This window comes from Peromyscus leucopus, chromosome 17 (assembly GCF_004664715.2).
Source record: "Peromyscus leucopus breed LL Stock chromosome 17, UCI_PerLeu_2.1, whole genome shotgun sequence".
NCBI lineage: Eukaryota > Metazoa > Chordata > Mammalia > Rodentia > Cricetidae > Peromyscus > Peromyscus leucopus.
The window spans coordinates 44,262,277-44,289,863 of NC_051077.1; the positions used below are offsets into that span (position 1 = coordinate 44,262,277).

A 27,587-nucleotide genomic window follows, 5' to 3' on the forward strand; every position below is an offset into this window, starting at 1 on the left:
GAGTTACGGTGTCAGAACAAGGAAAGGATGCGGAAAATTAGAGGTCTCCAGTGAGAGAGGAAGAATGTATGTACCACAGAGTGGCTGTTATTCTCAAGTGTGGCTGCCTTGGAGGAGCAGGGCAGCCGCCTTCTGCCCTTATCCTGGAGAAGCAGGGAACTAGCCTATCCCAGAATATTTACACTACAAAGTTTTGTGTTGTAGTTGCAATAGGGGAGGATTCTTTTGTGAAATAGGTAATTTCTGAGTTTCCTTCCGACAATAGTAGTTTGGACTGTATGTACTCTTAGATGTGTGGAAAGAAATACCTAACATCCTAATGCCTCTCTGGGCGTTTGTGTTCAGTGCGTCTAACATTCAGAGTTCTGGGACTTATCTGAAAGCTTGGGTTAGGCTGTATTTCAGATGTCATTTATTTGACTAAGAAAAGAAAATAGCACTCTCCAGTCCCTAGAGTGGATGTGTGAATAAGGAAAGAGAGAAAGGGTCCCCAGCAGGTGAAGCTTTCTTTGGCAAATGCTGTGACTGTTAATAGGTTCCGAAGCTGTCTGAGGAATTGTTTACAAAGTATTTTATTATTTATTTAGGTTACAGTTTGTTTGTTCGTTTTAAATTGAAGAATAAAAGCCTCTGAAAGTGCTTGTTGGCTTAAGTGTTTTTGTGTATGTTAACGTTTATGGCTTTGAAAAATAAAATATCCAAGTTTCGGGCAGACGGTAACCTTGATGCAGTCTTTTCTTTTTACTAGGGAGGCGCTTGCTGAATCTTGTTTACTTAAGGCAACAACCAAAGTCTGGACTAACTAAATAAAAATAAAGAACAGACGGGAACAGACTAAATACCCTCCAGCCCCCCTTCCTGGATGGGCCGGACTTCTTATCTTGCTCTGTGGTAGTCTGCACACTAAGCGTTCATCTCTTTTCCTTGAAGACCAGCATGATGTAGCTGGGGGCAGGCAGTTCACTAAAGTAGTTAAAATTCCTCCAGTGGTGGCAGCCTGCTACACTGCAGTGTTATTATTGTAACCAGCTAATTACGTAATGTCAACAATTGAATGAGGCGGAGGCTCTGTGTTCAAATAAACCAGACTGGGAACATGAGCCTCAGGCTCTGGTTTGGGCACATTTTTTCTCTGTAGGTATTCAGTTTAACTTTTTTTTTCCTCCATGCCTTTCCTTTTTCTTTTCCATACTTTATTCTTCATGAGAAGCCCCTTTCCAGACTGTGACACGTTCTGCCGGAAACTGGAAGGAGTCTATTAAAGCTTGGGTTGCGTCTTGCTGAATTTGCCGTCTTGGGGATGGCCTGGCTTTTGTTGTTCATCCCTAACTACAAGCCTTGCTTGCCGCTCCCACGCTATAAAGATGATGTGATCTGTGTAGGTTTCTTCAGAATTACATATAAGGCATTTCATGTCTTTGTCCTTTCCTCTAAAAAGCTTATTGCAGGATGGAGAGCGAAGGGATTTCTGTTCATGAAGCCATCTTCCGTGATTTTACCAAGGCTTCTGGGATGACTTAGTGGGTGGAATATGTCTTAGGAAAAAAAAATACATAATTCTGACAAGCTGCTTTTTGAAAACTCCAACCAGCTGTTTCAAGTAGAAGACTGTAAAATTTATTCAAAGTAAAATTTGTTTCCCTTGGAAGCACATGGAGTTCAAAGAATATGCTAAAGTAAACAGTAAGATTTAACTTGTTCAGAGTTGGGCACTGTTGTCTTTGTGGCTTTCAGGGGCCTCCTTTTCTGTGCACTGTGCTGGAGTTATCCTCGTATAACCTGAAGGCGGCGAGGAGGTCCTCAAAACTAGAAGGCTGCATTTCTTCCACATGTCCTTGTTCCTCAAACTGGCTAGATGAGCGTGATGACTGTTGGCTAGCGGGGTATTAGTCTCCTCTTGCTTCTGAAATGAATGCCAATGAGCTGAGTGGCCTCCAACCACATTGATCAACTTACAGTTAGTTAGATCAGACATCTGACATGGGTCCTCCTGGGCCAGAATCAAGGTGTAGGCGGGGCTGCATTCCTTTCTGGTGACTGTGGGGGAGAAGAGCTTTCCTTACCTGGTTTACAGCCCTCTTCTTCATCTTCAAAGCCAACAAAGGTGCATGTGTTTGAATAATGCTTCCTTAACAACATCCTCAGTTCAACTAGGCTGACAAGGTTCTGATTTTTAGTGCCCGCATGATTTCATTCAGTTCACCCAGATGATCCAGGACAGTCTTTCCTTGTATAAAATCCCTTTTGCATGTAGGATAAGAGACTCACAGGTGCTGGGGACTGGGGTGTGAGTGCATCTGTGGCCATTGTTCTTATCACCTAAGTGTAGGGGCTATGGTGGAATACAGTTTTCCAACAACTTCCCATGTTTAACAAGAGTATTAAGCTACTACTCTCCCATGCTAAAAGAATAATTTTTTAAGACTACAGCCAACATTTTAAGGATTTTTGTGCTAATTGTGTGCCTAAAGGGAAGAGGGATGCAGTGGTGGAAGTCTGAGACATAAGGGAATAGCAAAGAAATATGTTTCTGTAATAGCACGCGCGCGTGCGTGTACACACACACACACACACACACACACACACACACACACACACCCATACAATCTGAGTCTGGTTCAACTGATTTCCCCACACATTCAGGAGAGGCATTTGAACTTTAGCACCACACACACACAGCTGACACTCTCTCTAACTGGCTCTGGGGCCCTTCTTACCAATAACACAGCCTGTATTCTGGAGCCTTTTTAACCTAGGTCCCGTCCCCCCCCCCACACCTTAGCTTCACTGGTAGCTATCTGTGCTGGACTGTGGGCCACCAATGTGCTTCCTTCTCCTAATGTGAGGAAGTAGGGCTCAATAATCCTTTAAGTCTCTTTCGGCTCTAAATTCCTATGATTAAATGCTTTAAGAAAGGGCCCAGACTTAGTTCATCTATCCTCCCTCCTCCTCCCTCCCTCCCTCTCTCCTCCCTCTCTTACTCTCTTCGTGTATGTGTGCACATGTGTGTGAGCATGTGTCTGAGTGTGCACAGACTCAGGTCCTCAGTGCCTGTGCAGGATGCTTTGTGCTGACCAAGCCGTCTCCCCAGCCCCAGCACATAGTTTCTGAGAAAAAAAAAAAAAACACGAAACACAACAAAAGCAGTCTTAAGACTTTGCCTGTGAAAACCAAAGTTTTATCTTTATCTCCAACCATGTGTGTGTGTGTGTGTGTGTGTGTGTGTGTGTGTGTGTTCTCATTATATATACAAATATATAATACTGTCACTTGGATAGATAATGAAGTATATTTGTTGACTACGTACAGGATATTTCTGCTTTTAATCCCTACATTCTATATATGTAAATAAGATAAAAAATATAGAGACATAAAAACATTTGGGTAACTGTTTAGCTTATTTAAAAATGAGTGAACCAGACAGTTAACATGGTTAAAACATGCCTAGTGGCAGCACTAACATAGAAAGTGACTTCTATTCCCTACTCCCTTAAGTGACAGGGACACAGAAAATGTAAATATTCTTTCCTACCCATGCAGTGTGCTTTCGGAGCATCTCCAAAGTGTGTGTATTTAAGCCAGTGCAGGGGTCTTTTGGTGTTACAACCTGCACAGCTTCAGGGATTGATCTGACCGAGGTCACGAGGGAATGAGGAAATGGCAGAGACGCACTGACTCTCAGAGAAGTTGGGGTTGGGAGGGCTGTGTGCCCTCGCCGGGAGTGCCAGCGGGCTGGAGACTCAGAGTGTTGATGTTGTACATCTGAATCGAGGAGGTAGGTTTAGGGTATACAAATGAACAAGGAGGTGGGCTTAGCTAATCCAGAGGGTGTCTGTGGGGGTGCACTCTCTGGCTGTCGTCATCTGAGAGGAGGAAGCTGTGCTTGATCCTTTTTGGAAACACTGGCAGCTTCCACGTTGAGCCCAGGGTAAGGCCTTGCCGCCCCCATGGGTCTGAGGCATTGGCACCCTTGACATGGCAGAGCTTATGTTAACAATACATATTCATTCAGGACTTCATCTGCTCCCACACGTCAGTGCTTGATTTTTCTACTGTCTCTGTTTCTGTTCCCACAAGTCTTGGCTTTTGTGTAGTTTATATCTCAGGGAATAAAAAATGTTTCCTTTGTTACAAGTGGGTGTTTGTAAAGATCCTCTACTGTACAAGCTGAGGGTGTTGTTAGGAAAAGACGCATGTTGTCTAAAAGAATTTAAAATCGGAGGACACGGTGATAAGTAAAACCATAATAACGAATGTGTTTCTGTCTCCAAGGCAGTGGTGTGTGCAGCTGCCATCCAGAGCATAATGCTCCGTATTTGTTTTAGAATAACAGAATTGTGTAAAGTGCTGTGCTCAAAGTTGGCTTAGAATCCTTTCAAATGTTACTAACCGCCATACCTTCAAAGAGCCGGAAAAATTACCATTCAGCATTCGTTGCTCTGGGTGTGAAGTGTTGTTGAGGGAGGAAGGAGAAATGGATTGCTAAAAAAAATAATGCTGAGAGGAGGAGGAGGAGGAGGAGGGGGAGGGGGCCCCAAAGTTCCACCAGGCAGCACACTGGTGGGTGGTGAGCTGGCGCGTCCATGTTGATTGGCAGCTTATGATTAGAGAAATTCCTCAGCTCTGACATTGAAAACGAGCTTGGGCCTTGTGTAATAACTTCCTTCTGTTGTTTTTCTTTTAGCTCTGGAGCCAACGTGTGATTAATAGTGTAAAGGTTGAGATATTCTACATTTTCACAGTTCTAGAGGCTTGAAAGTCCAGCATCGGGGTGCGGGCGTCTGGTAGTAAGGAGGGCCTCAGGACAGAAGGAAGGAGGCCATGGGAAGAGGTTTGTTTTGTTCTAAGTGAGTGGAAAGCCACCGTGAGACTGACAGACAAGAGACAGAGCCACGGACCCATGTGGCAGGGACAAGAGTAGCCGCGTAGAAGCAGTATTGCTGGCTTAGGCTGGCCGCCATGGGGGTTGTAAGAAACGGAGGGATGCGGCGTCTCTTTAGAAGTTCGAGACCATAGGCTTGCTGGAGGATTGAGTGTGGGCCGAGAAAGTACAGAAATGGAGGCACCACAGTAAAGCTGAGTCTTTTGGCCAGAGTAGTGAGGTGAAGGGTGAGGATGCCGTGGGGCGAATTGGCAGAGGGGCAGGTGGGAATCCAGAAATCTGTTTCGGACAGGCCAGCTTGAGGTGAGTTGAGGTGTGAGGAAGACACTCAGAGAGAGCAGGTAAGAGGTGCTGGCTGGGATCAGATCTGGGAGGTATCGTGAGGTGGACCAGCAGTTAGGTGAACCAGTCATGGTTAGCTGTGCCTGTGGGGAGTCATCCAGGGGCTCTGAAAAATGCTCAGGCTTCTAACTAACCCTAGAGATGCCTGTTTAATTGCTGTGGGGCCTTAAAAACATTAAAAGGAGAAGGAGGAGGAGGAACCCCGAAACTCCCTAGTTGATTCTAGTATGTAGCCATGATTGAGAAAGGCTTGTACACTTGGTTTTTAAAGAAGGAAATAGATGAGATCATCATCTTAGGAGTGAGTTTAGGTAATAAAGGGACTCAAAGATGGATCCCTGAGTCTCCTGAGAAAGAAGAACCAGCAAAGGAGTTTGGGAAGGAGACTGGCCCTTAGTTCCTTTGCTGCTCCAATTGAGATTCTCAGGACAGCATTCCCTTGACTGGCAGCTCCTGGAAATGCAGAAGCCACACGCCCCATGCTGTGCATTTAACAAGCATCTTATTCAGCAGGTTCCAGGGCTGGGCTGCTTCTGTTCAGGAATGAATCTAGTTCATTCATTCTCTCCCTGCTCTTACACACACACACACACACACACACACACACACACACACACACACACACACCAGCCATTTGACTTGGTATCCTCTTCTTAAAAGAATCATATTTTGATCTCTACACTTGCCTAAGAAGGAGGTATTTTTGAAGGTGACATGTCAAGTGATTTCCATGTGTTCACAAGTTCAGTGAACTAACCCCTTTGGAATTGAGGGAAGGTATTTAGGCTTTCATTATTTTTCCCAAAGCTAACACGCTTAACCCCCAGGCTCCAAGATCTTCAGTGCCGCTGGATCACACTGCGGACATATGCCCTCAAAGTGAAATATTACCAATTAATTGAGTCACCTGGCTTGCAGAAACAGAGCGCATGAGCATGGAGACAGCTCGTGTCCTATGTTCCTTTTCTTCCTTCCTAGTTTCTTGTTGTTCTATTGTGTTTATTTACTGCTGATTTCCCTCATGTCCATAAAGGAACCTAGCACAGTAAAGTTGAAAGTGTAATTATTATAGAGAGTAACGGGAGAGTGGGCGTTTACCTGAGGCATTGATACTGCATGAAAGCTTCCGCTATTGAGTGCAGCTGAATACGCTAACCAGGCTTAGTTAGGAGCAGTTTGGAGGGGGACTGAGGGGGGGATATTTACAGAGAGCAGTTTCTCATTCCTTTTAAGCTTACCTACCGTATCATTGGTGAAGTAAAACACTGTAAGCTTCGATTGCTTTTAAATGTTTTGTTTCTCAAGTGAGGTTGTTGAAAGGTTACCCTTTATATTATTGGTAGTCTTTATATGCATTTATTTTTAAAATAATGATCTATTGAAATTTATAGCCAGGACATTAGAATTTCACACGCTGTGTTCCTCCTGGTGCAGGTTAGTTTTAAAGCAGTACTTGTTTATGATAGCACGTGCATGTCTCTTCTCTCTCACACCGTGCCTTGCCCTCCAGAGGCAAGTGTGTATGCGTGTTCTCTGTCCGTCAGTTCTACTTGTTATTATTGTGTCCTCAGAAAATCTATTCCTGGTGCTGGGGAGATGTTTAAGTCAGTACTGTTGTGCAAATCTGAGGCCCCAGGATCAGAGTCTCGGAAGCGAAGTCAAAAGCCAAGTGTGCCCGCATATAGCTGGAATATCGGCCCTCCAGAGGCAGGGGCGGGAGGGCTCCGGGGGCCTTGCTGGTCGGCTAGTCTAGCGAGCCAGGTTCAGAGAGAGAGCTTGCCTCAGAAAAGTAAGCTAGAGAACGACGATGGCCCGGGTGCTCCCCGTGGCAGTGCCTGGGTGCTCCCCGTGGCAGTGCCCGGGCGCTCCCCATGGCAGTGCCTGGGTGCTCCCCGTGGCAGTGGGCTGCACCACCAGTTATTGCCGCTGCTCCTGTGATACGTGACTCTCACGTGAGGGTGATATTAGCACTTGATAAAACGAGCCTCAGATGTGAGTTTTGTGTGCTTAGCTATATAAAAAAGATAAGTAAATAAATAAATACATAAGAGCCCAGGCCAGTTGTGCATGCCTGTGATCCCAGTGTTCAGGAGATGGAGGCCGGAGGATCTCCAGCCTGCACTACGTAATAACCTGGACGGCATAGAAAGATACTGCCTCAAAAACCAAAGAAAGAAAAGAAGGAGGGAAGGAAAGAGGGAAGGGAAGAACGAAGGTCGTAGGAAGCGCTCCAAGTCTCAACTGTCTACTCTGCACCTCATAAATATGTACAAAGAAGGGAGGGAGGGAGGGAGGGAGGAAGAAAGGAAGGGAGAGGGAGAGGGAGAGAAGAGAGGTCGATTGGGTAGCAGAGAGTGGGAGGAAGGAAACTGTTTATATCAATCGTTCACTTTGTTTGGAAACATCTCTAATTCATATCTCATTGTCTAATTATTTAGACTACAATGGCAGCCGGACAACCGGCTTAGTCACTGAAGCCTCCCCGCCCCCCACCCCACACATTGCTCTGTTTCCTTCTTCTTAATTTGAGGTGATTGTCATTCTTCAGCTGGAATACTCTGTTCGGAGGGACGCTCCAGTGAAACATGCATATATACCTGCTGGTAAAGTTGTTCATGGCAAGTGGACTCATGATTTTTCGTTCCAGAGGAGGCATGGCAGTTAGTGTCTTCAAGTGTTTTGTGTAGACGGATTTCTAAACAGTCTTATTAAATAAGAAACACAGAGCCAAATACAGGGGTGAAAGCTGTAGAGATCAGAGCAATAGTGAGAGCCGCCATAGCTCACCACTTCACCATAGCTTCCCAAGAGAGAGAACTTCTTCCTGTCTAACCTGCGCCTTTATTGCCTTGCTGTTCTGCCTTCTCATTGGCTCTTAGCCCAGCCACTTCACTTCCTCGTCACTGCCTGTCTGCACAGACCTCCAGGTCTCTATGGTTGGTACTGGAATTAAAGGCGTGTGTCACCACGCTTGGCTGTGTCCTTGACCACACAGAGACCCTGCCTGCCACGTGATCGAATTAAGGGCATGTACTACCACTGCCTGACCTTTGTTTATGGCTGGCTATGTCCTCTGATCTCCAAGTAAACTTTATTTATTAACCTACAAATAAAGTATCACCACATTTCAGCACAAATAAAATAGCACCACAGTTTTATTACCACAGAATTATTCCCAAAGTCTTTTTCAAGCACCTTTTCCCACAGTTGCAGGAGGCGCTGAGCTGGGAGGGGCGCTAAGGTTGCTTGGCTACCATTTTCGTTACTCCATTTTGAAAAGACGGAATGGCAAAGCTTACTTACACATGGATAGGATTTGGGAGTTAGTTTTTTTTTTTTTTTTAAAACATGTAGAGACTTAATTGTATTTTAAAGACCTTGGTTCTATATTGGGGCTTTCATGGGATTGATTTTATTGTCCTTGTAATGAATTTATTTGAAACTAAGAGGCTGTTATTCTAAAGTAATTATTCAGTCTTTGCTCTGCGGCTCCACATTTAATTGACTGCCAGAACATCCCTTTGAAGAGTAGGAACGGTGATATATGCATGCCCCATGCGACTGTTTCATGGCTTAAATAACTAGATAAAAGGCAGGATGGCTGACTGGCTGACTGGCTGGCGACATCTCCAGATTTTCCTAATGACACTGTAGCAAGTTACAATAGGTTTGAAGGATCCAGGCTGTCGAGATTTCATGTTTCTGTATGTTCCATGTCTGTTTTCTTTCTTAAGTGTGCCCTTGCCGACCTCCTGTACCTTATTTCCGTGCTTATTGCTGTGGATACTTTCTGCTGCCGTGAGAAAACACCATGACCAAAAAGACCATCATCAGGGGAAACCAAGGCAGGAGCTGAAGGAGGTCATGGAGGAACGCTGTTTCCTGGCTTGCTCAGATTACCTATTTATACAACCCAGGACCACCTTCCTACCCTGGGGTTCCGGGGGTGGAACCGTCTCCAGTGGGCTGGGTCCTCCCACATCAATCATTAATCAAGAAAATGCTCGCAGGCTGACTTATAGGCCATTCTGCTGGGGGCATTTTTCTCAACTGAGATTCCTCTTCCCAGATACTCTAGGTTGTGTTAAGTTGTCAAACAAACAAACACCTAACCAAAATACTTATTCTTGAATCCACCCTTCAAAGAGAAATAGGACAAAAATCGAGAATTATTTTTCAAACAGTTTGATTGCTAAAGAGCTCATAGTATTCCTCGAAACCACTTGTAATCTGCCCCTTGGCCTATAAGCAGAGCCAAGCCTGTGAGACCGTCCTGTTTCCTCCACGAGTCTCCAGTGGAGGAGCTATCATAATCCATTGCAATATTTAACAGCTCTCCCTGTCAGGAGAGTCTTTTATCCATCTTCAATAATGCATGCATCGGTCTGAGCTGTGTTTTTTCTTCATTGACTATGAACCGGTCTTCTCTCTTTGTGTGAGACCTTTGCATAGTGTTGAAAGCTGAACTCCCAACACTGCCCTATTAATGCACTTCAGTTCTGTGGCTTGTCCATCATAATATTTTCCCCTTCTTTCATCATCTTTTCTCTGTCCCAAATGGCCATGCATGTCATAGCTCTCTCTTCCTTTGTTCATGAGATTTAGAGTGCATCTTGGACGTGGGGTGGGGAGAGGCCTGGTGCTCAGGGCAGAGTCGGATTATCTCAGGCATTCTACGTTGTCTATACCCCTGCCTGCTTCGAGAGAGCTTTCCTTTTGGAACAGTGTCTGTCTCTCAGATTTGTCCAAATGCAGCCCCTATACCACATGCAGCCCAGGATAGACAGGAAAATGGCCCAACACAAAATTCTAAACTTACTTAGAACGTTTGTGTGTGTGTGTGTGTGTGTGTGTGTGTGTGTGTGTGTGTGTGTGTGTGTGCTGTAACTTGATTATGCAGTTCTCAAACATGAACTGTGAAGGGGACAAGATCTTGGTGCATGTTGCAATGCCAAAAAGTTGGTCACACCCATCCCATACTTTAGTTTTCTTGTTTTCCTAGCTTTGCCGTTCTGTTGATGGGCAGTATAGCTTATTCAACCTGAATTTTTGCATTTCCCCCTCTGTGTCGATACATGGTAACATGCCTGGTGCATTAGGTCACTCTTGATTTCTTTGTATCTAAGTGCTGCTTCTGAGTTTGTTTTTCTCTAATTTTTTTTAACTGAGGTAAAATTTGCATTTGTGAAGTATGGTTCACAAGTGAGCAATCTGTTTCATTTTGATACCTGTTTACCTTGGGCACCTCCTGGCCCTGCCAAGATGCAGAATGTAGTCTTGCAAATCTTTCCCATGCTCTTGCTGCACACTTCCCATTTCACACGTACCTCTTATTCTGATTTCCGTCACAGTTGGTTTGTTCTGCTTATTCCCGAGTGCTGTGTCAGCATGATCTCACGATACTTAGGTGGGATATTTTCACTGACGTGTGGTGTGTTTGGTATGCCCCTGGTGGTGGTGCTGAGGTTGAATCCAGGGCTACAGCATCCTAAGCCAGTGGTATCACTGAGTTGTACCCACAGACCCCATTGTTATAGTTGGGCTGTTCTCACCCTGATAGACATTTGGGCTGTTTTTGTTGTTTGGTTTTCATAAACAGTGCCCCAGTGAGCATTTTTGCACGAGTCTTTGTGTGGACATAATGTGTCCATTTCTCGTTAGTTAAGACAGAAGAATGGAATTCTTAAGTCATAACTAAACTATGTATCTTTATAAGAATATGTCAATTTCTGACTCTTGTTTGTAGTATATAGGAGTTTCACTTCCTTCTTATTTTTTGGTTTTCTGCTGTCAGTCTTTAAACTATTTATTCCCTTGTTCTCTTCATTGTTGTTAATATTGTAGCCTTAGAGAGTGAACCCAGAGCCTCACATGCTGGGCAAGTGCTCTATCCTTGAGCTGTAGCCCACTCATCCTTACATTTCTATTAGTCTAATAAACATGAAATAATATCTCATTCTAGTGGTATTTTGGATTCCATCATTACCCCAGGTGTTGGGTCCTATCATGACCATATAGCACAACTCTCTTTTCTGTGTTTGGATCTTCAATTTAGAAAAAAAAAAAATAGGATTACTTTTTTTTATCATTTTTAATTATGTATGTGTACATGTGTATCTGCTGGTAGGTATGTGCTCCTGAGTATAGAGTTAAGAAGACCAGAGGCATTAGATTCCCTTGGGGTTGGAGTTACAAATGGCTGTAAGCTGCCTAAAGTGGGTGCTGGGACCTGAACTCTGGTCCTCTGACTACTGAATCTCTCTAACCCCTGTTCTGTCCCTTCTCAAAAGCAAATGGCTTGCTTCTGGTTGATTCATAGGAGTGTTTGTGTTTCTGAATCGAGCCTTTTGTTAGATTTTAACACTGGAAATACTTTCCCAATCTATCACTTACATGTTTAGTTTCTTCACTGTGTCTTTGGATGAACAGACCTATCCAATTTTAAGGAAGTCTGGTTTCTGAGCTTTTATGGTTAGTTTTTATTTTGTTTTTCTCCTAGTCCATTACTAAAATGTCTTCTGTTTTGTCAGCCTGGAAAACTTTAAAGTGTCTCCGTACACATTTGATTATGGAAACCATCTGAAATTAGTTTTCTTCATATGGTATCAGATAGGGGTCGAGTCTCGTCCCATCTCATGTCCTAGCATCTTCTGAAAAGCTTATCTTTTCTACGGTCCAATTGCCTTGGCATTTTTGTCTATTGGCCGCATGTGCTTGGGTCCGGGGCAGTGTTGTTTTCATTGTGAAACTGTGTTCCCCATTCATTGTTTGTGTGGGCATTCTTTCTCCAGGGCCCTCAAGTGAAAACGTGGAGACACACATGCATTAAATGCGAAATCACATCGTCAGGCTTGATTTGGGTTCTTCTAAGATCTTTATAATAGCACAGCCTACTCTCGTGCGATCTCCCTGGTCTTCCTTGCCTGGGATTCTGTGAGGATGCACAGAGTTCCTGGCCTGTGGCCTCTCCTGCCTGCCTAACCCTCAGCCCCAGGCCAGGTGAGATGTTTAGTATGGGGGAGGGGCAGGGGCGGGGCAGCTGCTTTGCCAGGAACCAAACTGCTTTCCAATAGGCAGACACTTCACATTTTACCAGGAAACATTTCCCGTCATGCCTTGAGTCTTCAAGCTAGTAACTCAAGTTACTTCTGCAGGGGATTTTCCTGGGAAACTTCTGTGCTCTCTGCAAAAAACGCTATCACAGTTCTCAAGCACGTAGTGAAATAGCAGACGAACATTCGCGACAGTGAGTGACATGGATTTCCTGCATTTTACTTCAGTGAATTACGTTCTCAATTGCCGTATTCCCTTAAAGACATTCATAAGATTTGCTTTAGAGTTTTGTCTGTCAGTTGGGCACTCCCCTTTTAAGGCCATCCAAGAAAAATCTATAAATCAGCTATAGGGCTATTTCCTCATAACCGCCGAGTGAATTTGTAAGGAAAATATTTGTTTGCTGTGGTTTGCTACATAGTTTGTTTTACATTTTTCAAATGCCAGCCATTTGCTTCACAGAAAGCATTCAACTGTTCCTGTCCAGAAAGAACGCTGTCTGTTCGTGGACGTGGCTGCCGATTAGCAGGACTTGTTCACGTTTCCCTGGGTCTCTCGGGAACACTCCTGAGGGCCTCAGGCTTCCCAGAACCCCAGGAGTGGAATGTCCCCTCCTTTGGTATTCCTATGTCCCTCACATTTCAGAATCCCATGCCTAGCATGTAGCATGCACAGAGGATGCACTGAAGATAACTTCAAAAGGACAATGTAGCAGTCAGCCCTGGAGACTCATAAATATATGACTGGGTGTACTGCACAGTATATCCCAAGCCAGCAAACCTACCTACACAACTGTCTTTTTAGTTGTCTTTGCTTGAAAATAATTTTCTTCCACTTGTCCATCCACATGTTAGCACTCAGCCCACTAGGGACAACAACATTTTTTTTTTCATTAATTTTTCCAGCAAGAATTTATTCACAGACACTGAGGTAGGTACTCAGGGTACCAAGATGGATAACACGTAGTCTCACAGTACAGGATGCTGTAGTGGTGGTGGTGGGGTTCCTACACTGAAGGAGGTAAATACTGTGACAGTTATGAGTAGGGCAATCTGGGTACCGGTAAGAACAGCACCTCTGTCAGATGGGGAGACAGAGCCTGGACCACCTGTTGACCCACGTCAGAACTGGACCTCTGAACGTGGCCTCATTTATAACGTTGCAAGCAACAGATGCAACCATCTTAGATAGACAAAAATGCCAGCAAAAGAGATGTGGAATTATCAACTGCAGGTTGTAGGGGAGTTTTTTTGTTGGGACCTCTGGTCAGCTCTATCCTGCCAGCCAGCTCACAAATAACCACACGGAGACTTAATATTAATTATAAATGCTCAGACAATAGCTTAGGCTTGTTACTAGCTAGCTCTTACAACTTAACCCGTATTTTTAATCTGTGTTTTACCACGTGGCTCGGCTCCTTATCTCAGTACGGCATGTACATCTCCTGCTTCCCCTGCGTCTGGCTGGTGGCTCATGAGACTCTGCCCTTCTTCTTCTCAACATCCTCGTAATCTGGCTTTCCCTGTCCAATCTCTCCTGCCCCACTATAGACCAGGCGGCTCTTTATTAACCAATGAGAGACATACATATTTACAGTGTACAGAGATTGTTCCACAGCTGCAAGACAGTGAAACAAACCTGGCTGGCTGAACCCCGGGGCTGGGGGCAGCCCACGTGGGCTGCTGCTCAACAGTAACTTCTGCTGGTGCAGGCATGGCATCTGTGAGCCCGGAGCCTGGAGGTGATGACAGCCAGGACTCTGCTTGCTGAGGGTAGGAAATACGAGGTGGAACGGTCAACCCAAACTGGGGGCCGTAAAACCGATGATTTAGAACATTCATTTGATTTAAGAGGTCACTGGGGGAACCATCTCTAGATTGTAAAGACACTGTTGATGTCGAGAAGACCATGTTTCAGGAATTATTCTTGCTACCGTGGTTTCATTTTGCTGGTTTTTTTTTCCTACCTCTCCATTTTAGTCACCCCCTCCCCCATGCTTTTTTTTTTTTTTTAAATATAAGTTTTTGCCAAAGTGTTCTGTTATCCGCCTCATCCCTCCACAGCACTGCTTTCAGACTGGGTGCCTCAGTGCCCCCTTAGGCTGGCCTGGGTCAGTCAGCCTACATTCTTGAGTTGGAGTCACATTGGAACCAGATCTGGAGCAGGGGAGAAAGGCTGGCTAGATAAAAAGGCTTGCTTCGGAGAAAGCTGAAGAAAACAGCCGTGTTAGGGAAGGGGAAGCGAGGGTAATAGAACGGACAGAATGGGTGTGTGTAGGGTTGGGGTGTGACTCAGTGGTAGAGGGCATACCTCGCACGGACCAGGCCCTGTCTTGTTTCCTGGGCACCCTAAAATAAAAATAAAAAAAAATAAATGTAAGTGGGGGAAATTTTTTTTCCGCCTTAGGTGCTGATTATTTACAAAGCAGTGGTAGGTTTTAAGTTACGATTAGTGTGTTTAGAGCTTTAGAGGTGCGATCCATCACTGCATAGTGCTTACACAGAAGTTTTTATTGACAAATTTGGGGTGAGTGAGCTTGCAGAGGCCGTAGGAAATAGGAAAAGTCCTGTAGCGCAATGCGCTCTACAAGCAAAAGTTAAAGTGGACAACCAATAACACATCGACTTAGAGGAGATTTGAGATTCCCCATACTTTCCCCACACTACTTTAGAAACATAGCTCGTAGTAATCATTGGGGCACTGTTTTGAAACTGAAATATTTCGAGTCAGAATCCGGTCGTATATGAGTAGTGATTTGACCTAGGCACCCTGAGGACAAAGCTTTATACTTAATAACCATTAAATATATTATATTGGGTCGGCGAAATGGCTCAGTGGGTAAAGGAGCTTGCTGTGCAAGGCTGGGGACCTGGGTTCAGTGCCCAGGACCCACGTGATGAAAGGTGAGAACCAACTCCACAAAATTATCCCCTGACTGCCACACGCTTGTCGTGGTACATGTGTCCACCCATACTCGCCCATGGTGCGCTGGTGCACACATACCCAAATAAATGGCATCATTTTAAACGATTATTTCTTTTTAATCTGCTGTGATGCCTGCTTCTCTGTGTGTAGTGCCGGCTCTTGTTTCTTTGTTCTTTCTGAAAAGTTTTTGGGAGTTGAGCTAGAGTCAGGCAGAGTCAAGTGCCAATTTGGATGTAACTGAATTCCACTTTATAGCTGTCCCCACTGTCAGAGTGTCTTTTAGACTTCCTTCTCAGGAGGTCGTTGAATCTGTTTTAATTTATGAAGCAGTAAGAAATGCATGAAGGCATCTGAGTTTAGAGAGGCTGCCTTGCCTGTATATCTGGGCATTGGCATTTTGAGTCCATGAAATAAATTGGTAGTGAGTGTTTTATTTACCTGGTGGACTCTCAGCCGGCTCATCAAGTAGCGTTTCCCCAGATATATTGGAATGCGCGCGATGGTGCAGAAATGGCGGTGGAAAGCACTTAATCACAAATATTTGTGTGCGGATCGTGTGAGGGTTTTAATGTCATCCGTAGCGACTCGAATGTGTAATTCAGAAGCAAACATTAATTGCAAAGTAAAGTGGGTCCACTGTCCTGCTCTTTTTTCACGAGCAAAATAATTCAGTGTTTGCTGAAATTGCTGCTGATAAAGAATGGTTCTAATACTTCGCCCGTCTCTGCTGCCAAGCTTTTTGATAAAGCTGGCAGCGTGAGTGACAGCCACACACCCCAGGTTAGACTGCAGTGCGGTTTCTCTCTGGCTTTCTCTCCTTTTAAGCCTCCCTTTCATGTGTAGCCAAGTGAAAGTCTCCAAGTGAAATCTAAGCCCCGCGGTTCCTCGGGGGCCTTGGCCTGATGTGGGGATCCAGAAGACAAGCAGCTGAAGACGCAGAGGGCAGAGGCCGGGGTGATGACATGACTCTCAGACCTTTCGGAGGAGATGAATGGGAAGGCCTCGCCTCCCCGGGCTCGGGATGTCTTTTACCCACAAGACGAGTCCTAGGGTTTTTCAAACCAATTGTTTTGCCTTTTTCCCTCAGATGTTGCAGGAAAATGTGTTCTTTTATTGCTCTTCCAAGTCGTTACCCCATTTATCCTTAATCATCTGCAGTCTGTGTGGGAATAAGTTTTCTAAAGATCACTGAACTTTGCTCGGTTTGAAATCAGGAGAGAATTCATTTTATTTAATGTGGGAAACCTTCCTTTGAGAAACTTGACACAAACTGGCTTTTTAGTGTCTTGGAATTTAATTGAAAAAAGAACACCATAGAAAAACATTGCCAGATGCACAAATGTCTGCTCGTGGGTTCAGTCGCCATAAGCTTTATGACTCTTTCTCTGTGGTTATTGATCACCGAAATAACCGTGGCAGTCAACCTTTAGCAAGTCAGTGTGAATTAATGAAGTTTTGGTTGCATGGGGCCCAGTAACCCCAGGCTAGCCATAATGCATAGCGCCATCATCGTAATAGGTTTTCCCGTCGCTACTTGTTCTATTAAGGATGCTTGATGATTTTAGGAGCACTTAATAGATTCTCTTTGTGGAAAAGTTAATAAGTCCATTAGGCCACTGGGGTGTGGAAATGATCTGTAAAGAAATAAATTCCCTCCATTTCCACATCAGCATATCACAAAAGCTTTACAGATCTCTTCCAGGAGCCATTGAAAATGGTCTCTAAGAGCACACCACATCTGAATCTTGGTGTGTGGATTTGTCTGGCATGGATCTGGGGTAGAGCCGGCCAAACAGAGCTAATTGAGGTGTGTGCGGTGGAAATTGAGAGCACGGGCCATAATGGTGAATAGAGTTATTTGTCACTGTTTGTAATAGGATTTCCAATTAATTCACGCAGGCTTCCAGTGCCTTGCATTAGCCCTGTCAAGATGAACTACAGCCACATCTAAAATGCCATCCCCTATTAAACGGTGCATGTCAGCGAATTTGTGATTGCTTCTGTGTAACCAGAAGATGAATGGATTCGTCTCAGAAAACAAATGTGGGCTTCAGAAGTGCACATTTCAAAATTCTTGAGCACTTCCTGGGAGGAACATTCTTTGCATCATTGTACAGTGGGAAATATATATATATATATATATATATATATATTATATATATATATATATATGTAATTGCTGTGTGAATCCATCCAAAAGGAAAAGGGTTCAGTTCAGCTGCATGAAAACAAATGCATTGTCAAGTGCCCCATTTCACTGGTGACCAGGCTTTTCACACTGATCAATGATGATGATGATGATGATGATGATGATGATGAGTCACAGATGTAGCATTTAGTTCCTTCTAGGCTCTTTTATGGAATTAAAATGCATAAACTCACCAAATCCTTCCCACAGTTTCAGATGACCAGGTCAGGGAACGGGAAAGCTGACCCGCCCAAGGTCACACGGCCAATAAGCAGCTGACCTGATGGAGTCTGTTCCCATCCCCCATGGCCTTTCACAGTCTCATCAGAGGCAAGAGTTTGCTCAGTCCCTTGCCACGCCCTTTCTATCCCGCTTCCCAGCAACACTTGCTGCTGCGCAGTTCTACATTTATTTCCTCAAACTTGGCTTCAGGAAATTTGGCTAAGCTATGATAACCAGACTTTGGAAGTACGTAATATAGCAAAGAGTGGAGTGAGGACCGGCAAAGATTTGAATTCTACCTTCCACAAAATTGGGCGTTAAATAGATGACAGTCGGAGGTCATAACATTGTGAAGAGCCAGAGTCCCCAAAGAACATGTGGGAGGAGCCAGAGGGCAAAGCAGCAGATGTCTTTTACAAGGTCATCCTATCAAGGTCAAGTAACAAGAGATGTGCCATTAAAGCTAGGTCTTAAGGCAGGATTCAAAAAGACACATAAAGGCATCACTATTTCTGGAAGGCTCAACTCATGTCTTCCAGGGATGCTGACACTCAGCGCCATTTTACTTAGCATCATATGGACCAAGCCAAGACAAGATGACTGCCGACTGGCATTTAAGAGAAAGAATTACTGCTTGCCTTCATTCAAGCAGGAGTATTTAGCAAAGAGGTTTGGCTAGACTGATGAGAAAACAAGCTAATTGTTGGAAACTATTATAAAGTTTCGTTCCCGTCAAGAGTATTAAAAGTTGATCTTCTTTGTGTATGTGAGGGGAGTGTGGCGAACATGAGCACGTGTGCCGCTTTACTTTCTCGGAAAAATGAGACTTAAAAAAGAAGATCAGCCATTGTACGGCTGTTTTGCATGTAGCTGTCTGTCTACCTTCCGCCCCATTTTCTATTTTACTGCTAGCCTCGTCTGCCTGGACCACAGGACCCCCTGTGCTTCACACCTTTGACTATTGCTCGAAGGGAGCCATTGAGTCAAGACTGTTAACAGTGTTGTTCAAGACCCACTGTAAACTTGACACTACTGGCCTCTCTTGAACCTTCTGTTGCTAATGCTCTCCCTAGGCCTGTGTCTCTGCTGGTGTTCCTTCATAGTACCATTCCCTCTGGGTAGAATGCTTCCCATTTTCCTCTTTACCCCCACTACCCCAACTTTGCTTAGCCAACCCCTTAGGTTTCCACAAAGACTTAGGGAAATATTTCATTTCTTTCCATCTGCTAAGAATTCTCTCTTCCCATTAGTAGTGGACATTTCCATCATTGACTTTACACCATTGGATTATCATTACTTCACCTGCCTTGTCCCTCAAGGGAGAACTATGCATTATTCCTTTTAAAGTCTTTAGCACTGCATATTGCCTGGTTAAAAAAAAAAAAAAGTAGAAGCTTGATGAGTGTGTTTTGCATGGATAGATACGTAGATGAAGATATGAGGAGCAGAAGGCTGTAATCCAATTCTGTGAATTATTAGAGATATATTTGACTCAAGACGTTTATCCTCTGTATCAGTGATCGGAAGCAGTGCTCCGGGGAGGTCAGAAATCTTAAAGTGCTGACTAATGTTCATGAATGGGTACCAAGAGCCATTGGGAAGTGTCATACTGAATTCATTGGATGATTAAGTTGTCTTGGAATTGCACACATTTTTTTAACTTGCCTTTTAAAACCAGTCTGCAATGTTTAGAATCTCGTCTCTTTGCTTCTCGGCCTCACGGTGCTATTTAGCCAGGAAGAGCATGCTGAATATCTTAAACTGTAAAAGAGCATGTCTGAAAAAAATGTGTGGATTATAAAGCCTGAGAGGGCAGTGCTTTGGATTCCTTTCTGTTGCTGTGACAAACATTTTGGCCAAAAGCAACAAGTAACGCATTTATTTGGCCTACTCCCTGGGTAATAGTCAAAGAGAATTTGAAAGAGAAACCATGGAGGAAAATTGAAGGCTGACTTCCTCACAGGATCCTCTAGCCAGCTTTCTTATACAGCTCAGGACGACATGTTCATGAAATGGTGCTGCCTGAAGTGGGCTGGACCCTCTTGTATTAATTAGCAATCAAGAAGAATCCCACACAGACCAACCCTTAACAATCACAATCAGGACAGCCCCACACAGAGCAACCCTTAACAATCACATCAGCCACACACAAACCAACCTTTAGCAATCAAAACAGCCCCACACAGATCAACCCTTAACAATCAAGACAGCCCCACACAGCCCAACCCTTAACAATCAAGACAATCCCTCACAGACGAACCTTTAGCAGTCAAGACAGTCACCAAAGACACCCACAGACCAACCTCATAAGTGCTCAACGGAGACTTTTTCAGGTGATTTTTGGCTGTACCAAGTAGTCCTGACTAGTATGCTCAGGCTCTGGGGTATTAACTGCTGTATTCCATACTTGAGCATAGAAAGTCTTAATAAATGCATACTGAGTTTATAAAAGATTAAGTCCTGGTGCTCACATTTAAAAGCCACATCAGGAAAATGTTTGCCCCAAATCTAATCTGCTTAAGAGAAGTTAGGAAGTTGATAAATTAGGCTTTGGTTTAAATTTTTCTTCTCCAGCCTTATCACCTATCTTGATGAATAAATCATTCATATAAAAACTGTTTGGTTTTTATGAATTTTTGAATTTCATTCCAGGAAACAGACTTAGGCAATAATCCCAGGCAAACAAAACCAAAGCTTCACTCTATTACCTAGAGGCTGTACGGTGGATAATACAGAGATACCATGCTCTTTGTATCTGTATTAAAGTCAGTGTAATTAGGTTTTTATGGAGGATTTTCTTATAAGGGCCAAGTTGGTGGATTTGACCTTGACTTAAAGACAACAACAACGAAATCATATTTTCAGAGACACTATCTGACTGCTCTTTCATTGAAATCTCCCCCCCCCCCTTCTTTCAGGGTATACCTCAGTTACCATGTGCCAAAGCATTATATAACTACGAAGGAAAAGAGCCTGGAGACCTGAAGTTCAGCAAAGGCGACATCATCATTTTGCGCAGACAAGTGGACGAAAACTGGTACCACGGGGAGGTCAACGGGGTCCACGGCTTTTTCCCCACCAACTTTGTGCAGATCCTCAAACCTTTACCTCAGCCCCCGCCCCAGTGCAAAGCACTTTATGACTTCGAAGTGAAAGACAAGGAAGCTGACAAGGACTGCCTCCCCTTCGCAAAGGTAAGGCGCCCACGAGCGAGCTTGCGTTCGGCTTGCCTCCTCACTCCTGCACACCTGGAACATGGCTGCTATTTCACCCTGCAAAAGGGGGAAATAGTTTGTGTGCCCTCTGTCGGTGAGCTTCTAAAGATACCAGGAAGTCGTCCTCGGGCCACTAGGAAAGTAACTGTGTGTCTCGTAGACTTCTATGACGGGCCATTTGGGCTGACGATCATTTTCCTGTTTAGAGTGGGTTTATTTCTGAACCACTTTGAAGCGGGGAGGCGTGTGCGATCCAGGGACGCTGAAGTCCAATTCCAAAGACCAAATCAAACATCATTGCTTCTTACTTTCCATGTAAGTTTCTGGGCCTAAAAGCACACAGGAATCTGTTTACTGAATTGATAAGACGGTTTGGAATTTTAAGCGGCAAACGGCGTTTCTGTGACGCGAAGCCGCAGAAGGTGTATTCCGGTGGGCATTTGCTGTGTTATCAAAGACAGAGAGAACTATCTGATAACAATTTAAACAGACGTCCAAGATGCTAGGGGCATGGCCTTGGGGTTGCCACTCACTGCTCTAAAAACAAGCCGCTAGCCTCTTGGTAGAAGGGTTGTAGTTTCACAGATGGCTAAGAGGACGTGAGGGTTCGGTGAGATGTCTCAGCTGGTGAAGGCACTCGCCGATAAAGTGACCTGGGTTTGCTCACCAGGACTCACGTGGTAGGAAAAGGCCACCTCTGACGCCCACGTGCACACTGTGGCTTGTCCCCCACCGCCACTACAGTGAGTGAAATAACGCAATTTGAAAGACATCAGGTGGACTGGCAGTCCTGTTTAGTTTAGGAAAACATTATTATATTTTGTGTACTAAAGCTGTGTTACAGAATTTGTATTCATCTCCTATTAAAACTTCGGTCCCTTTATTGAGGATGCTAACTAGGCGATAAATTTAACGTGACCGAGAGACTCAGGATCTGTTGTTTCTTCAGGATGACGTACTGACTGTGATCCGCCGAGTGGACGAAAACTGGGCTGAGGGAATGCTGGCAGATAAAATAGGAATATTTCCAATTTCGTATGTTGAGGTAAGTTAATTTGTACCTTCTTGCATCATATTCAGCTTAGTTAGTAAATCTTAGCTATGCAAAGGAGGTGTTAAGAGCTCCTCCTCGTGGCACAGGGCACTGGCAGTGGCTTTGAAAGGCTCTGTGGTTGGATTAGAAGGACTTCCTTTCCCGTGGCCTTGATGACTGAAGATCGTAAAGTGTGATTCATTGTCTCACTTCTGCAAGCATCCCTGCGACTCGGTCCGTCACCTATGCCCATCTGATTCCTGCCTTGAGTGAGGATCAGAAACTTTGTAAAGCCCCACGAAATGTGAGATGTGAATATATTCATTTTATTTGTTTACTCATTTCTTATATTTTTTATTATATTATATTTATTTATTTGGGGATCTATTCCTTTGCACCTTGTGGGTCCAAGGATGGAACTCTGGGGGTGAACTCAAGGGCGAGCACCTTTTATCCACCCTTGTTTTCTTACTTCTTTCATAATCTGCCACATCCTCAGAACTAGAATAGTGATTCCCAGGGTCATTCTTTGATACTGAATGAATGACTCCTTCTCCGCCATACCTCAGTAACGTCTTCGTCTCCTTTGTCATTACTTAACATTGTTCAGAAAGCTTTTGACCAACTCTGACTTAAGTGATATCTTTTTGCATACTCATATCATTCTAAACAAAATCAAATTTAAGAATGAACAGGGGGCGGGGTGGTGGATGGGGGACGGGAGAGATAGTTCAGCCGGTAAAGTACTTGCCACATACACATAAGGACCTGAGTTTGATCCCTAACACCTACTTAAAGAAGATGAGCTCAACAATGTACACCTGCAATCCCAGCTATCGTGGAACCGTGGGGTTTGCTGGTGGCCAGCATGGGCCCAGTAAGAGATTCTGCCTCTATAAGGCAGAGCAGAAATGGAAGAAGATGGCCAATGTCAGTCTCTGGCCTCCATATGTACACACGACCATGGGCACCCCTATATAGACACACACACACACACACTGAACTGGAAAGTTAGAGTTCAGAGCAGACACTCATTACATCATATGCCTCAAACTGTCAGCTGGTAATACACATTTCTTGCTAAAAAACAAAATTGAAGGCGTTTTTTGAAGAACGAACCCACCAAAGCCCAAACAACCACTCCAGGTCACCGAGGTCAAGGGAGACTTCTGGAAAGAAGCTGCTATCTTGTGGATGTGTAAATAGATGTTAACTAGGAGAGATGAGAAGAGCATTTACTGTAAGCAGGAAGAACACCCAGGTGGAGAGGCCTGCGTACACAGAAGCCAAAAGGCAAGAGAGATCTCAGACCGTCTGGGGAATTAAAGGCAGTTCTGCTGTTTAAAACATCAAAGTGTCTATCTTGAGCATGTAAAAACAAAGCAAAACCTCAAATCACTTATCCCGCCATCTTTTTATCTGAGACGTTTGTTTTGTCAGGATTTGAAGGCTAAAATGTCAAACTGTGTCGCTGTAGCCGGTGACTCGGTGTCTCCCGTAGACGGTGAGATTGCCAGAGTTTCACAAAGCATAGACGTGTGTGCTGTGTCTCCACATAACCCAGGCTAGGCAGAGCTCTCGAGTGCCGTCCACACATTTAGATGTTCCTCTTTATTGAGACGTTTCCTCCTGCATTAGAAGGAGACAGCAGGAAAAAAAAAATACCCTTAGCAAGCAACCCTTTCTGTAGCGTATTTGTGTCCATCCTGACTGTGGGTTGTGGAAAACTACTAGCATCTCCAGGTATTTGAATAGTTACGCTAAAGTGCGTGAGCAAGCACAGCTTTTAGTAAAGAGCCTGTCCTTACTTGTCAGGTGTTATCACTGTTTGTGCCGATGCTTGGTCTGGCGTGCCTGAAAGGTATTGCTACGTGTTGTTTTTGTTGTTGTTGTTGACATAGGGCAGGTGTAGAATCGTTCAACAGGCATGAAAGGATCCACCCACAGAAAGGCCAGAGTCACTCACAGTTATTAGAGTCATAGGATTATTTGCTGGGACTTGAGTTGGAAAAGGTAAACTTCTACACAGGGAGAAAGTGTTTTCACCCCCCACCCCATGCCTGCCCCCCCCCCCCCCCCCCCCCCCGCGCCCAGCCATGAACGTTTTCCTTATTTGAACCAGAACTTTTCTAGTGAAGACATGAACCTAATCATCTGTCTGCCGGAGCCTGTGAACAGACTTTGATGTCAAGCTGTCACACTGGAACTCCCTGTCGGGGAGCAGAACGTCTGGGGCTGAGTGACACCTGGTTCAGCCTTGGGGGGGCCTGAGTGGAGGCAGATTTCAATCACAGCCAGCCCAAACCAGATCTCTCAGCTGCGGACTGTGTCTCAGGACAGTGTCAGATGAGAAAAAAAAAAACAAAGTGTACAAACCACAAAAAAAAAAAAAAAAAAAAAAAAAGAGAGAGAGGCTTTTTCCTAAATAATGCTTTTTCTTGCTCTGTTAACCTTCCCTGTTTGGCCGGCTTGAGAACACAGAGCATGCCCACTTTAAACACAGCTGTATTACAAAAGTTCACTTGTAGATTTCTTTTTTCTTTTTTTTTTTTTTTTTAAGGATGGGTTGGGGGTGGGAACAGGACTTCTCTATGTAGCCCAGGCTGTCCTGGAAGTCACTGTGGAATTCAGGCTGACTTTGAACTCACCATCTACCTTCTTCAGCCTCCTAAGTGCTCGGTTTATAGGTGTGTACCACCATGTTTAGTATTTTTTTCTTGTATCTCATGAACCGACATATCGCCCTTAGTCTGCCAGAGTTGTAGCAACGGTCAAATACATGGCCATTGTCACCATGCATAATGACGGGATACTCTCAGAACTGAATTTCGAGTCTTCTCAGAACCATGTCTTTCCTTGCACGGTCCTGCAAGCAAACCCACTCCGAATCCTATCAAAGACTGACTAGAGGGCTGAGGATGAAATTCAACAGATAGAGTGCTTGTCTAACATGCCTGAGTTTGAGCCCAGCGCTGCGTATAACCACTTACAGCAGTATACGCATGTCATCTCAGCACCGGGGAGAGGTGGCGGGATGACCCGGAATCCAAGTCTGAATCGAGGTTAGAATATGTGAGTTCCTGTCTCACTCTTATGATAAGAATTCTTGCCAGGTGGTGGTGGCCCTCACATTTAATTCCAGCATTTGGGAGACAGAGGAAGGCAGATCTCTGTGAGTTCAAGGTCAGCCTGGTGTACAGAGAGGTTTCCAGGACAGGCTCCTAAGACACAGAGAAACCCTGTCTGGAAAAACTAAAAGAAAAAAACAAAAACAAAAACATTCTTTTGCTTAAATCTGATTCACTCTTCCCTCCCAAGACAGTCTCTCATCAGGTCCCTGTGGCCACACCTTCTCGGTTGTACATTGTGTTCTGTATAGACAGTCTCTTCTTTGACTTGAGCAACCCGGAAAGCACCTAGGGATAAGAGATTTTTTTATGGAAGCCCAGGGAATTCTTGAAGACACCACCCCAGGATACGTATCAAGGACTGATTTACAGTCAGAAGGAAGACATTAGTTCCCTATTTCTCTTTCTTCAGATATGCCAATTGCCTGCAAAATAGATGGGAAGATTTTAGCAACCCCATTAATCCCGTGCTGACTTGCTTGGTTTTAGCAGTCATTGGACAAGGATGGCAGGATTCTCGGCAGGCAGAAAGTTTCGTTGAAGACGATGGCTACCTATGGACTTTGGGGCGTTTCTCAGTCATTAGCGTAGACGGATATTGAACTCTACGTTTTTATTGAGTTTCTCCTTTGATTTTGATTCCCAGTCATTTCTTTGCAGTCTCACTCACTCAACCCAAGTTTTTAAACAAATAAGAAGCTGTTCAGCTCCGTGGCGTTGGTCATAGAGGTAGTTTGAAGATGCACGCTCCTTCTGCGTGGATGGGGTAGAGCGGGGTTGGAGTGGCTTAGGAGACAGGTGTTCTTCCATTTCCATTCCTGACAGAAGGAAGGCTGGAGTCACTCTTTAGGCACCTTCCAGATGTCAATCTTGGGGTAGACTTTCCCTCAGGACCTTACCTAAAAACACTCCCTCCCCTCTGCTTGCCTTTTCTCAACAAATACGGTGTGGTAGAGGGGGAGACTGGAAATCTGGAGCCAGGTGGCCAGGATGGGGGTGGCGGCCCAACCAGTAATTCTCTCTGTGACCCTGGGCCTTGTCTTCCCATTGTTAAAACTGTAGACCCTTAAGAGCGGAGCCTGGCCCTTCACGGTACCTGGGATCGCCATTGTCAGTACTGCTTCCTCACTGCCCCTTCTGCCTGTGATCTTTCTGTCAGGGTTTCTGTTGTAATGATTAACCACTCTTCCCCAGACCCCCGGCCCCCATCACAATGGGGGTCCCCGAGGCAGTCCTTGAACTATATATCATCGCTTATTGCGGTTCCCAGGGTTCCCATCAAGTGTGGCTCACGGCAGCCTCTCAGGAAATACCGCTTGAATGAATAGACGGACAGTCTGAGAAATCGGAGAGCAAACCTCTCGAAGCCCCAACCAAACTAGTTTGTAGATTTTTGTCCACTTTGAATTTTCTCGGCCTGTAGTCTCACCTTTTGCTATCTGGCATATATTTTGTTACTGGTTCATCTTGTCATTACATTAGGAAGTTACATGCCTAGGAGCCATGGGGTAGGTGTGTGTGACCCTGGTGAGGTCATTTGTTTTTCTAGCCCAGCTGGCCTCAAACTTGTGTGATTCCCCCCTGCCTCAGTCCTAGGTTCACAGATAGGTGCCACCACATACAGCCCTCCTGGGTGAGATATTTTCCTGCTTTTTGTTTTTGTTTTGTGTAACTAGGCCGCAGTTAGGTTGGGTAGGTGTGGCGGCATATGCTTCTAGTCTAGACAGAAGGGTCAAGGGTTTCAGGCCAGGCTGGGCTCCTAGCAAGACCCTGCCTCAAAGAGATAAAATGAAAACAACAGCAACACGTCCCCGAAAATAATAAATAAAATAAAAATGTAGGCTGAGTATTTAACTCCTTTAGAATCTTCCCAGGCTAAAATAGTAATCATATGCTAGATTCAATCTGGAACTTTTATTGTTAATAGAGAAAAAAAAAATTCCTGGTAGAGGGCATGGTTGGGGAATTGTTAGTCGGAGGTTGGGAAACTTCAGTTGAAAGGGATGAAGTCTTCCGGCTGTGGCTACATGGTGCTATCAGCTTTAGTAGTGAGAAGTCAGATATGCTGACGTCAGCACAGATGGTTCCAGTCCAGCAGGGACTCCCAGCTCCTCCCTTGGTTCCGTAAAGTCTGGGCTGTTGTTCTTGTGTCTAAGGTAAGAAGTGGAGGTTTGAGTGCAGGGTTTGATGTTGCCAACGCGATCTCAATGGAGCTAAGAATGGCATTGTTGATTTTATTATCGTTTACTTTGTTAAAGCTGAGAGAGAGAGAGAGAGAGAGAGAGAGAGAGAGAGAGAGAGAAGAGAGAGAGAGAGAGAGAGAGAATAATAATAGCAGAAGGGCACAATAATAGCTTTTAATCTGATGATCAAAGAGTTGATTGAAGTGTATAAAAAGATTTTTTTTCTATCGTTCATATTTTTGATGTTTTTCCCTTTAAAATGAAAAAAGCATAATCAATGTTTATGAAAGAAATTTAGGGAAATTGTTAGAAAGTTAGAAGGGGAATTACTGTATTGATTAGTGTCCAAGTTTCTATTGCAATTCTGAAGTCAACTTATTTTTATAAGTAAAATTTAGAGATCCATGTGAGAAACC

At 44.5% G+C, this 27,587-nt stretch overlaps 1 protein-coding gene across 2 annotated transcripts in view; it reads left to right on the forward strand.

Annotated features, from left to right (window-relative positions):
* Sh3rf1 (SH3 domain containing ring finger 1) overlaps nt 1-27,587 on the forward strand; it is a 163,416-nt gene that overhangs the window by 83,477 nt on the left and 52,352 nt on the right. For both annotated transcript variants that reach the window (XM_028881042.2, XM_037211759.1), the window contains exons 3-4: nt 20,531-20,806; nt 21,777-21,872. In XM_028881042.2, the coding sequence (XP_028736875.1) occupies nt 20,531-20,806; nt 21,777-21,872 (372 nt within the window). The remainder of the gene's footprint in view (nt 1-20,530; nt 20,807-21,776; nt 21,873-27,587) is intronic.